The sequence below is a fragment of the Sinocyclocheilus grahami genome, unplaced genomic scaffold (genome assembly GCF_001515645.1).
Source record: "Sinocyclocheilus grahami isolate Dianchi unplaced genomic scaffold, SAMN03320097.WGS_v1.1 scaffold13.1, whole genome shotgun sequence".
NCBI lineage: Eukaryota > Metazoa > Chordata > Actinopteri > Cypriniformes > Cyprinidae > Sinocyclocheilus > Sinocyclocheilus grahami.
Genome location: NW_015505192.1, coordinates 1718310 through 1731424, shown reverse-complemented (window position 1 = coordinate 1731424; position 13115 = coordinate 1718310). Strand labels below are relative to the sequence as shown.

Sequence of the window (13115 nt, the reverse complement as noted above, 5' to 3'; positions counted from 1 at the left end):
GCCGATGAGGTCAAATCCCACGCAGTCTTTTAATTTGACTGGAGCGCTGCACAACTTCTGCCTGAGCACTCTGAATGAAACCGGTCCAGTATGACATCATATGCATGATGCAGAGACTTGAAGGTAATGGACATGTGGGTGTTTTCTGTTTGGAGCTGGGCTCCCTGACAGGAGTTGAACCCTACAAGCTGCAAACTTTGGCACAGACACACCATTCAATTGGCAGCGAATCATATTACCAAATAAAAGCCGATACGTAATGGCATTCTCCTAAAAACACGGATCATTCGACGGGAAATACCCAGCCACTGAACTGATTATCAATGACATCTAATGCTGAGCCAAAGTGCCCAAGAACCCAACCAAGCAGCTGGATAAAGACTCAGCAGAGGTCTGCCAGTTATAGCAATCCGATTATCTTTCTGTAAGTCTGCCCAGGAAAGCTATCCAAACAAAATATAACTAAGAAAATACAATACAGGACAAAAAAATATATAAAGGTGTATATATAGATATGTATGGGCTTATTCATAAAATGTAAAGAGAACAAACCATCTCAAGGCTGAAAAGTCAAAATGATATTCAAAAGCATCAACGACGACAGAAAAAGATTAGCATTTTCAGTTCTCATCCTGTATTATCTTTTGAAAGACTTTTTTGAACCCGTTGAGAGTCAGCTGTTAATGGTATACGTCCATTTGGCTTCTCCTTTTCAAAAGCAAACAAACAAGTTTTATAAAAGCGGCAGTTATTTTGTCTGAAAAGCCAGTTGTTTTGTCTTTCGCCTTCCCTCTCGTTCTGCGGGAGAGGTCCTGAGAAGAGGTTTTTTACGTGAGTTTCTTCAAATCGACTCACTGATGTCTCTCATCGTTGCCCGAGTGGCCTGAGTTAGGAGTGTCTGTACAGGTAAGGCTGGAAGAAGAAAGCTTCCTCACTGAGCTCTTCCTCCATGGCTCTTTCTGGACACGTCCACATTGGGTTCCTGGCCGCCCCAGGCCTCTCCGTCGCTGTCTGTACCCCTCTCCTCCTCTCCGTCGTCGTCATCGTCATCCTCCTCCTCCGGTGAAGGCTCACTGCCGTTCTCTGTGGCCCAGCTGTCATCCTCGTCCTCCTGCTCTTTCTTCATAGTAAGCAGGGCGGGTGGAGTAGTGGGCTGTTCGAGCTCGGGCTTCTTCTCTGTGGACTCAGCCTGATCCTCGAAGGCCTCTGGGTTTTCCAGCATCTCTCGAATGAGAGGAGGCATGGGACCTGGAATCTCCATCTTGAGAGTTATGGCCCTTTCTGCTCCTGTTTCACACAAACAGTTAATTTCAGGATGGTGCGGTCTACATAATAATATGTATTAAGGTAAAAAGTACCTAGCAGAAAGTGAAAGCCTATTCAAATAGATTTTCACACCAATTTTGGGTATCAATTAAAAAAAAAAATCCAAAAATGTTACAAATCTTACAAAAGATTTAGATTTCAAATTAATTCTGTTTTTTGAAATGTTCTATTCAGCAAAGAACCCTGAAAAAGTACCACAGTTTCTTTAATATATATATATTAATTTGGCAGTATATTTTGCTTTAAAGGGGTCATATGACGTTGCTAAAAAAGAATTTATTTATTTTGTGTATTTGGTGTAATGAAATGTGTTTATGCGGTCTAAGGTTAAAAAACACATTATTTTCCATATAATGTACATTATTGTTTCTCCTCTATGCCCCGCCTTTCTGAAACGTGTCGATTTTTACAAAGCTCATCGGTCTGAAAAGCGAGGTGTGCTCTGATTGGCCAGCTATCTAGTGCGTTGTGATTGGCGTGTGACGGAAATGTAAGCGCCTTAGCATACTGTGATGCCGTGTCCCGGCACAATGAGACAAAACCAATAAAACCCATTATAAACGAGGCATTTGTTGCATCCAGTGGGGATATAATTACTGATTATAATTACTTATACTTTCTTTTTATGCGTTACCAGCATTCTTCAAAAATTCAGAGAAAATTTGCGTTGCCCTCAGTGTGAATACCATCGATGCGCAAAAACAGTCAATATTGCTGCTCTTGTTTTGAATAGGCCTCAGGTTCACGTCAAACTCTACAAAATGATGTGCCAGAAAAAACTTCTGATGATTTTGAGATTTTAATTTCTCAGAATTGCTGCAAAAATGCTACAATTTGTTTAATATACGCCCCCCCCCCCAAAAAAAAAGTTGTGATGCTTCTCAGTACTTATTCTTAATTTTCAATAATGTTTTACTTATTTATATTTTTCTTCATTTACATTTTATTTATATTTCTTATTTAATTATATTTCTTCGTATTTCTTATATATATATATATACACACATACTGTATATAATACAGAGGTCAATTAATATATCAGACATTGGCATTTTTCATCCTAATGCCAGTTTCATATTGTTTTATTACATCTAAAAGCAATAAGCTGCTTGAAAAATAAAACTAAACTAACAAAAACCACCATGATTTAAATAACAAACATATAAAAATATATAATTGCAATGGGAAATATGTTTAATTGTCATTAAAATAATACATAATAAAATAAAAATATGCTCCTATATTTACAAAAATATAATTGAATTGTATAATATTTAAAATTTCTTTCTATAGATTTTGAGGTGAAATATGGCCAAGAAATGTTCTTGACAGATTCATCTTGTCGCATATCACCTGTTCGGAAAATCTCAAAATCAACATTAACCCATTTATCACATGTTGCATTATTTTACTTGGTTAAGACACAACGTTACCGTATACCGACTTCCAAATGTAATCACTAATACATGGAAACTGACCTCAGATCAGACTTCGTGGGTGTTTTGGTGAGTCTGACCCAAGGGAGAGCAGCCCTGCCAACCCTAAACCCCCCTCCCCTCCTTCTCTCGCCCCCCCTCCCATTCTTTCCTTCCTCTCAGGATATCCAGTAATAGCAAAAGCACAATGTGATCCTGGTCCCTACACACATCTCATACATATAAACGCACACATACATGTCCCAGCGGACACATAGAGGGCCAATGTGCCACTCTCCCCGTGACATCATCGCCGTGACCCTGGCAAATGAACAAACACATGCCCCAGACTCTGTCTTTCAACCTCGGGCTATTGTCTTTGTTCCAACACAAATCTGTTAATGCCAAGTCATAAAGTGACTAGAGGAAGGGCTACCAAAGAAATCACACCTATCGTTGATGGATTGATGTGGGTGAAACTTGTGACGCGAAACCCATTTGTGAAGTGAACATTCATATTGAGCTCTAACCTCCATGCTAACCAGCTTTATTGGTTTGTGTTTGAACTTTATTTGTCTTTTGTGTCTTTAAGTGTCTCAAACTGGCAGTTTACAGTCATCTGCCGTTTGTTTATGCCTCTGTGTCCTGGCACTCGAGTCTCACGACTCTAAATTTGTCTGTGTGTCTCTGGGTTGTATGTCTGTTTCACAGCTTCTAACCTATATCAGCGTGTCCCCGTCTGTCTCCTGTCCTGTCTCTATATTTGTGTTGGTGTATGTGGGTCTTGGCCGAATGCCACGGAGCCCGTGTGCCTGGCAGAGGCCTGAATCCTCACCTTCCTTAGACATGCCAACCTCAAAGCATTTCTGCAGCCGGCAGTACTGGCAACGGTTGCGTGTGACCTTGTTGATCTGGCAGTTCTTGTCACGGTGGCAGGTGTACACCATGTTCTTCTGAATACTGCGACGGAAGAAACCCTGCAACAGACATTCAAGAGAAAGCGAGTAGGTCAGCTAAAGACTAGGTCAACCACCGTCCCCCTCCTATCATTTCTCTTACACAAGCTGTCAGTATATCGTTCAAAGGTTCTGATCCAAAATGTTTTTTTGCTAAGTATTTTGTTAGTGTTATATAAATGGATAGTCAAAAATTTGATAAGTCATGTTCAAAGTGTTGGCCCTTTTACCTGTGACCAAACATTAACTGAATTAGTCGAAATATTGTTAATGTGCCAAATTCTATTATTACTTGCGGCAAAAAGCTTACAAATGGGTTAATGAAACTCACTAGACCTGTTCACACAGAACATGTTATTGTGTCCATTAAATGTTTTTGTATGTAAACGTGTGCTAGACAGGTTTTTTCAACATTTTGTGCCATGAAGGTCACATTTTTAAGATGCTCAGTTAAGTCAGAAGTTGTTTGTTTAACAAAAATGGATATTGAGAAACTTCTCTGTGAACTTCCCCTTACTTGGATGAAGAATCTTTTTTTTGTAATTTTATTAATATTTGTGTGCATGCATGTATATATATACAGTGGGGGAAAAAAGTATTTAGTCAGCCACCAATTGTGCAAGTTCTCCCACTTAAAAAGATGAGAGAGGCCTGTAATTCACTGTATATATATATATATATATATAGGACAATTCATTTATTGTTTTAGTATGTTTGAACGCAATAAGCTGCTTGAGTCTTGACTATAGTTGTATTTTACCACAGTGGTATATGGTACAACACATATTTTACCCCTTAAACATACTAAAATTGCATTGCATTTCCTTTCATTGCTTTAAAGGGACAGTTCACGCAAAAATGAAGTGTTCAGTCAGATGTTTGGTTACCAGCATTCTTCAAAATAACATCTTTTGAGTTCAACAGAAGAAAGAAATTTAAACAGGTTTGAAACAACTGTAGGGTGAATAAATTATACCAGAATTGTAATTTCTGGGTAAACTATCCCTTTAACATACTGTCCCCATTACTTGGTGTCTCGTGTAGCTGATACTGCGCAACTGTATCCTTTTCAAGTGACCTTTTGTATGTTTTTCATACAAGTTATGCTGTCAGTTTCAGTTTCTTGGTGTTGACAGGAGCAAAAGTTCTTAATATATTCAAGTTTTTTTTAACACGCGAGAGCTAAACCTCCATGTCTCTCACTGTATTTTTCACATTTTTGCCAAACGTCAAGACAAATTGTGTAACAGACTCATGAAAAACATGAGATTCGTCAGGCCACAGGCGATGGGAGTTCTGCGGTTTACCTTGCAGCCCTCGCAAGAACTGACACCATAGTGGTACCCGGAAGACTTGTCCTGGCAGACGAAGCAGGGCTTGTAAACACGCGGTGGAGGTGGTGGAGAAGGGGAGCTGGGTACCATCTCCTCTGAACTGGTGCTCTGGGTCTCCACCGCTGAAGAGGAGAGAAAAGAAAACATCAGACGCTTCATCTAATCACATCACTTCACACTATTTACACAACACGGGAGGATTTAATGAGAGGGAGATATTAAACACCACATGGAGAGAAGAAAAGATTCCCCCGTGAACCTTTTAAACCGTATCCAATTTCAAAGACCCACGAGGGCTTTAAAAACCATCATGATTCCTCGCTAAACCTTTTTCATGATTCCCTCGAGCAGAAACACACAAGACGCTACCTATCGTTGCTTTTTAGTCTGTTTTTGTATGCAAGGCATCAGCCAACTAAGTAAAAGTCTAGTTAACGTGTCTGTTGAATTCATCTCCCTCTAGCTCCGCCCACCCTGTCCTTAAGGGGACAGTATTTTAGGGGATTCGGCTGCGGTGATTGACACTGGAAAGAAAAGAAAACAAACAGTTTAACACTAGCAGACAGATAAGTGGAGCCGATAAGACAGGTAGCTCATCTGTGTCACAGCCTGGGGGAAAAACTCCACCCTGCGTTTGGCATCTTGCATGCGGGACGAGTGTCTCATGTCTAACTAATTCTGACGTCAAGAATTACAATATATATTGTGAACTGTGACAACATGTATCATCTATAGTTCATCCAAAAACGACATTTAGACAGAATTAATTTAGCATCAAATATGGTAAACCTAGGAGGTCACATATTTTAGCTTTCATGTTTATAAATGATTATTAATAACTTATAAATAATACTACTTTTTGTTAACTGTTTATCATGTCATAAAAGCAATAGTTTAAACAATGTACCATTTTAACTTTATTTTGGTGTTTTGTTTATAGTATTGTGAGAGTTTCATATCATGAGATCAGTATCACATAATGAACCAATTTGTGACTTGAGTGTATTGTTACACCCCTAGTCATGAATTTGAGATATCATAAAAGATTAAACCCTTAAAGACATTTGATTTCACATTTTCACATGCCAAAGTCAACTTTTACCCTTGGTCGCTCAAAATTCAACCTCCCAGCCTTCACTTTGGCCATTCTTTGACACACAAATTCTATTTTTCTCTTGTTTCCCGGTCCTAAATTCCTCAGTGCAGTCCTGCTAGGTTTTAATAGAGGCCCCTGCTCGTAAGCTAGGCCTATAAAGGTGGTCTCATGGCTGGACAGGAGGCCCCAGCCCGGCTGGCGGGATCTTTATTAAGACTCAGACACCTCGGGCAGCCATTCACACCACCAGCTGTAGCCTGAGCTAGTAAAAAAAAAAAAACAGAGAGGCTCTAAACTTCTAACTTTTATTGCCCCACCTTCTTCAGCCACCTTCAATGGAAAGCCTAAACTTAACCTACAACCCCTCCCTCGCTGTCCCACCACAGGGTTCAGCAAAAACCACCAGCCTGGCCTTTTACAAGAGTTTGGAGACTTCAAAAGAAGAAAAGGGGGCATAAAAAGAGGAATTTGATAGAAAACAGAAAGAAAAAGGGACGAGGGTGGAGGGGTGAATGAGGAGAGGCAAATAGTCCCATTTAAGGTCGAGCTCAAATACAGTAGGGCCTTCTGTTCATGGCCATGGTTACAAACAAATTGCTTATTCTTCAATCGAGAGTGAGAAATGCAAGCTTTCTGAGTATATGATGTGTAAAAAGGCTAATTGCGTTTGAACTAGCAACCTGCATGACATTTGTTTCCCAACTGTTGTGCAATGTCAAGTTAGTTATTTTTTTACTGGTGTACTTTGAAGTACAAAAGAGGAATGTTATCAGAACAGGTTCCAGTTTAGTTTAGAGATGAACCGATACAGATTTTCTGTGCCAATACCGATATCTGATTATTTAGACTGATATCTGCCGATAGATTGGTGGTTCTCCTTTTTACCTTATTTCAAATGAATGATAATTCATTATATAATTCTGAAAGAAATGTAAATAACTTTTACTCTCTCCATATTAACATGTTTTCCAGTAACATTACTCAAATGAACAGAATACTGAACATTAAATTAAGATTTCTTAACTTTTTGGATGTTCTTAACTCCTATTAACTGAATTCTGAAAATCACTCAATGTTTTGATTAACAGGATTTAATCAGCCCTGATCAATGGCTGTTTTCGGATGCCCAATAGTGCGGATAATTGCTCAGCCGTTATCGATTATTAGCTGATAGTATATGCTTCCCTAATTTAATTATTTCATGATTTGCTTTGAGTTGATTTGTTAACTAGCAAATTAATATCAAAATAACTGAAGAACTTTCGCAAAAAGGCTATCAAAACATAATAGGTCACATTAAATAATTCTTGTATAAAACCCAAACATGTATGCTGTCACAACACATACGTGTTTTGAATACGCTTTGAACTAAATGTTGCACAGCTGGATCAATATTCTCCACTGAACCTAGCGTGAACTCATTTGTTTATATAGCAATACTGGCAAAACGCTGGTAATGACAAGCGCCTGAAAAGGACCGCAAACTGCATGTGGCGTGAAGAAATAGCTACTGATTGACACCGTCTGAGTAGCTGAGAGTAAAAAGAATTGGAGGGGGAGAGGGACAAAAATCCATCAGGATCTCTCAACAACCCGAGACGGTTCTTGCCGTAAAAACCCCAGTCGCTTTCCCTCCCTCTAACACCTCTTCCCAAATAGCAGTCAACACTTCTCCAGGGTGCACAATGGGATGGGTTCTTATGTCAGCCCGGAGGCCCTCTCTGTGTCCCCTCCGCTAAGCTCTCCTCTGTCTGGGAAACAAAGCGCACTGAAATGAGAGACCTCCTTATCAGCTCTCCAACCAGGGACTTGATTTGCATCACAATGCGAAGGCAGAGGGCAGATTGCTGCTGATGGAGGGACAGGTAGAAGCAGAGAGGAGTTATCAGTAGATGCTGTTCATTTCCTGCCTGGTATTGTGTTTCTGTCCTGAACTGGTCTCTCTGTATCCTCTGTACACAAGTATTCCAGGTGGGCGGTCCTATGCTAATCCCAATGTCAACCTAGAAAAGGGCCCCTGTGGTAGGAAAATGTCCATATCTACAAGCAGAAACATACACAATATACACCACACCAGGGCAAAGTAAATACAAAAATGCAAAAAAAAAGTAAAGATAAGTAAATATATGAACATGCATACAATGATCCAAAAACATAATATATTAATAAACATTTACAGTATTTATTATTTAAATTATTATTATTAAAAATATAATATTAATTCAATTTAATTATTAATATTAAATTTAATATTATGATTAAAACATATTTAATATATTTGGAATATCTTTGAAAAATATAAATTTTAATTATATTTTATAAATTAAAATTATAAAATTATTTTAAAATATAAGAATTATTTTCAAATGATTACATTAAAAATATATTTTAAGTATATTAAAATATATAAAACATTTATATAAACATGTTTTTATAAACATAAAACGTTTAAATATAGTAAAACATTTACATATTTATATTAATAAACAATTATTTATGTTACTAAAAATGTTGAAATATTTTTACAAATAATTCAACCTAAATTAAAAATAGTTTAAATATTTTAAAATACATAAACATATAAACGTGTTTTTATAAACATAATACTACAATAAAATATATTTAAATAAACAATCAAACATTTTTATTACTTTTTTTTTAATAAAAATATAAAGTAAATAATTTATATAATAAAGTACTTTATATTTATTATTAAACTTTTAACTCTTAAATTAATACAATTAAAATATATCTAAATATGATCAAAAACATCTATATTTAGGTGAGATCTAGTGCGTCTAGAGTGTCAATGCCCACAATGCAGTGCACATAAACATGCATGCATGCTATAAACATTTCATTGTTGCCGAAAAAAGTGGTCTAGGTTCAAATCCATTTCCTGAAGAACTGACTTTGGTAACACAATAAACAAGTAGTGCAAACAAATCAGGCCACATGGGTAACAGGAAGTGAGCTGTGACCTTGAGTTTCTTTATTTTGGTTCAGAATGAAAGTATAAAAATTTGTAAGTATACAAGTCTAAAAGGACAAAAAATAACAAGTGTCAGCTTCATGTGTTTTAAGTGTTGCAACACTACTTTTAGCTGAGCAGCATATGACGCATTGCCTGCGGAACCACTATTCTTTCACAATAGAAGAGCAGATTTTGTGTACGTGACTGTGGGTGTGATTGAATCTTCAGTGGAGCACTGTTCCCAAATCTAGTCTTGGCATGTGAGCGTATGTGTGTTCAGTTCTGCATGGGCGTTCGTCCAACGAGTGTCTCTAAAGACTCCCATTTGATTTGCAAATATAGTTCTCTGCGTCTCAATTCCTCTTAAGTATTTCAGCGTGTTGGGCGTGTATTTGCGTGTCGCTCGCTTTGTATTTCTCAGAACATAATCTTGCTTCCCTCCACTAAAAGCTCCATGATTTCGCAGTGCCTCATATTACAACCCCATACAGGCGAGTTGGGTGGACAGACTGCTTTGTTGTATGTGCAGCCAGTGTGGCAGACGGGCCACAGATTGGCCAGGTTTTTTGGAGCGGTGTGATTGATAGACTGACTGGCAAGGACCCCCTCTCTCTGAGCGGTGCCTGATGGGCAAGGACACACAGCCCTCCTCTGGCTGCCAAATTCCTGATGAGGGGAACCGACCATGGCTCTTTCTCTGTCTCTGTGTCTCATTGCCCACGGCTTCCTGCCATCAGCCAGATCCTCCTCACATGCTGCTGTCATCGTACCACCTCATACTAAACAACCCCATTTCCTTCCTCTCCACCGCATCACTGTTTCTTTCCGCTGGATGTATTCTCACTGATTGCAGGCTTTATCTTACTGCAAGCTGTTTTAAAAGTTCACACCCCAAATCCTCACAGACTGTGGAAACTTAACACTGGACTTCAAGCAACTTGTGCTATGAGCTTCTCCACCCTTCCTCCAGACTCTAGGGCCTTGGTTTCCAAATGAAATACAAAACTTGCTCTCATCTGAAAAGAGGACTTTGGACCACTGGGCAACAGTCCAGTTCTTCTTCTCCTTAGCCCAGGTAAGACGCCTCTGACGTTGTCTGTGGTTCAGGAGTGGCTTAACAAGAGGAATACGACAACTGTAGCCAAATTCCTTGACACGTCTGTGTGTGGTGGCTCTTGATGCCTTGACCCCAGCCTCAGTCCATTCCTTGTGAAGTTCACTCAAATTCTTGAATCGATTGTGCTTGACAATCCTCATAAGGCTGCGGTTCTCTCGGTTGGTTGTGCATCTTTTTCTTCCACACTTTTTCCTTCCACTCAACTTTCTGTTAACATGCTTGGATACAGCACTCTGTGAACAGCCAGCTTCTTTGGCAATTAATGTTTTTGCTTACCCTCCTTGTGAAGGGTGTCAATGATTGTCTTCTGGACAACTGTCAGATCAGCAGTCTTCCCCATGATTGTGTAGCCTAGTAAACCAAACTGAGAGACCATTTTGAAGGCTCAGGAAACCTTTGCAGGTGTTTTGAGTTGATTAGCTGATTGGCATGTCACTATATTCTAATTTGTTGAGATAGTGAATTGGTGGGTTTTTGTTAAATGTGAGCCAAAATCATCACAATTAAAAGAACCAAAGACTTAAACCACTTCAGTCTGTGTGCACTGAATTTATTTAATACACGAGTTTCACAATTTGAGTTGAATTACTGAAATAAATGAACTTTTCCACGACATTCTAATTTATTGAGATGCATCTGTATGTTTATATAATCATAAAACTATAATAAAATTTATAAAATGTAAACATTTAAATTAAACATTATTATAAAATATTAATATTTAAAATAAAACGCATAATTCTACATTAAAATATAAAGTAAATCATTTAAGTATTTCATGTTTATTAATCAACTTTTAACTCTTAAATTAATACAATTAAAAAGTATCTAAATATTATCAATAACATCTATATTTAGGTGAGACCTAGTGGGTAAGTGTCAATGCCCACAATGCGGTGCACATAAACATGCATGCATACTATAAACATGTCATTGTTGCCGAAAAAAGTGGTCTAGGTTCAAATCCATTTCCTGAAGAACTGACTTCGGTAACACAATAAACAAGTAGTGCAAACAAATCAGGCCACATGGGTAACAGGAAGTGAGCTGTGACCTTGAGTTTCTTTATTTTGGTTCAGAATGAAAGTATAAAAATTTGTAAGTATACAAGTCTAAAAGGACAAAAAATAACAAGTGTCAGCTTCATGTGTTTTAAGTGTTGCAACACTACTTTTAGCTGAGCAGCATATAACGCATTGGCTGTGGAACAACTATTCTTTCACAATAGAAGAGCAGATTTTGTGTACGTGACTGTGGGTGTGATTGAATCTTCAGTGGAGCACTGTTCCCAAATCTAGTCTTGGCATGTGAGCGTGTGTGTGTTCAGTTCTGCATGGGCGTTCGTCCAACGAGTGTCTCTAAAGACTCCCATTTGATTTGCAAATATAGTTCTCTGCGTCTCAATTCCTCTTAAGTATTTCAGCGTGTTGGGCGTGTATTTGCGTGTCGCTCGCTTTGTATTTCTCAGAACATAATCTTGCTTCCCTCCACTAAAAGCTCCATGATTTCGCAGTGCCTCATATTACAACCCCATACAGGCGAGTTGGGTGGACAGACTGCTTTGTTGTATGTGCAGCCAGTGTGGCAGACGGGCCACAGATTGGCCAGGTTTTTTGGAGCGGTGTGATTGATAGACTGACTGGCAAGGCCCCCCTCTCTCTGAGCGGTGCCTGATGGGCAAGGACACACAGCCCTCCTCTGGCTGCCAAATTCCTGATGAGGGGAACCGACCATGGCTCTTTCTCGGTCTCTGTGTCTCATTGCCCACGGCTTCCTGCCATCAGCCAGATCCTCCTCACATGCTGCTGTCATCGTACCACCTCATACTAAACAACCCCATTTCCTTCCTCTCCACCGCATCACTGTTTCTTTCCGCTGGATGTATTCTCACTGATTGCAGGCTTTATCTTACTGCAAGCTGTTTTAAAAGTTCACATATTGCAGTGACAGTAAAAACGTTGATGTATTGAGAGAAACAATCTTTTAAACAAAGAATCAAACTAATTCCGATACTAGTTGTTAAACGGATAGTAGTTGATCCGTACGGACCAAGCCCCACGGTTCGGCATGCATGTGATCCGCGGATTAATTGCAAAATTTAACCATAATAGAGTATAAGTCTATCATTTGTTCGTATTTACACAAGCAAGCGAATTTTAAACAATTCCAGAGAGAAAAGGTGAAAGGGAACTCGATTAGTTACTCGAAAGCTGTTCTCTTTGCGCACAGCCTCACACACATGAAGCACACACACGCGTTTCTGACAGCGCACGAACACCAAACTGAATCCTCTTCTGAATCCTCTGAACAGACACATACAAATAAAATTATGACAAAATACCCATCTCGACAATCATTCAGGTAAGCGCAGTCAGTTATGTCTCAAGTGAATGAAAACAGCGGAGAAAGAAATCGGATGTGATGTGTATCATTATATCAGATCGGCGCATCAGGTCTTAAAGGGACAGCGGCCTATAAATACTGCTGCTGTCATTAATGATCATCAAACAACAAAACAGCTGTGATAAAAATCTATATTTAATTTATACAGTGAACATTATGCAGTGTTATTTTTCCCTAATTATTAAATTTCTGTATTTGAATACTACCAACCTTATTTTATCTGTAACATATTCTGTTTTATTTATCTATGCTTGTAATTTGTGTATTTGTTCTTATTTTTTCTGGTTGTTCTATTGTCTCTTTAATCATGTTTAAACTAGTTAATCTAGTAGTATTTGCTGTGGTATCAAAGAAGTACTTCGCTTTAAGTAATAAATGGAAAGCAAGTTGAATTAAAATATTTTTCTTTTCTTGCTGATCCAAAAAATTATCCGATCCGTGGGTCAAAAACCATAATGTGATCCGAACCGTGAGATTTGTGATCCATTGAACCA

General features: G+C 38.5%; 1 protein-coding gene across 1 annotated transcript in view; it reads right to left on the bottom strand.

Moving 5' to 3' along the window:
- LOC107599443 (retinoic acid receptor gamma-A-like) overlaps positions 1–13115 on the bottom strand; it is a 55834-nt gene continuing 42719 nt past the window's right edge. The window contains exons 3-6 of the mRNA XM_016291032.1: positions 5005–5153; positions 3463–3718; positions 2680–2692; positions 1–1325 (exon numbers count right to left, since the gene is read on the bottom strand). Coding sequence (XP_016146518.1) covers positions 932–1325; positions 2680–2692; positions 3463–3718; positions 5005–5153 — 812 coding nt within the window. The 3' untranslated portion in view covers positions 1–931. The remainder of the gene's footprint in view (positions 1326–2679; positions 2693–3462; positions 3719–5004; positions 5154–13115) is intronic.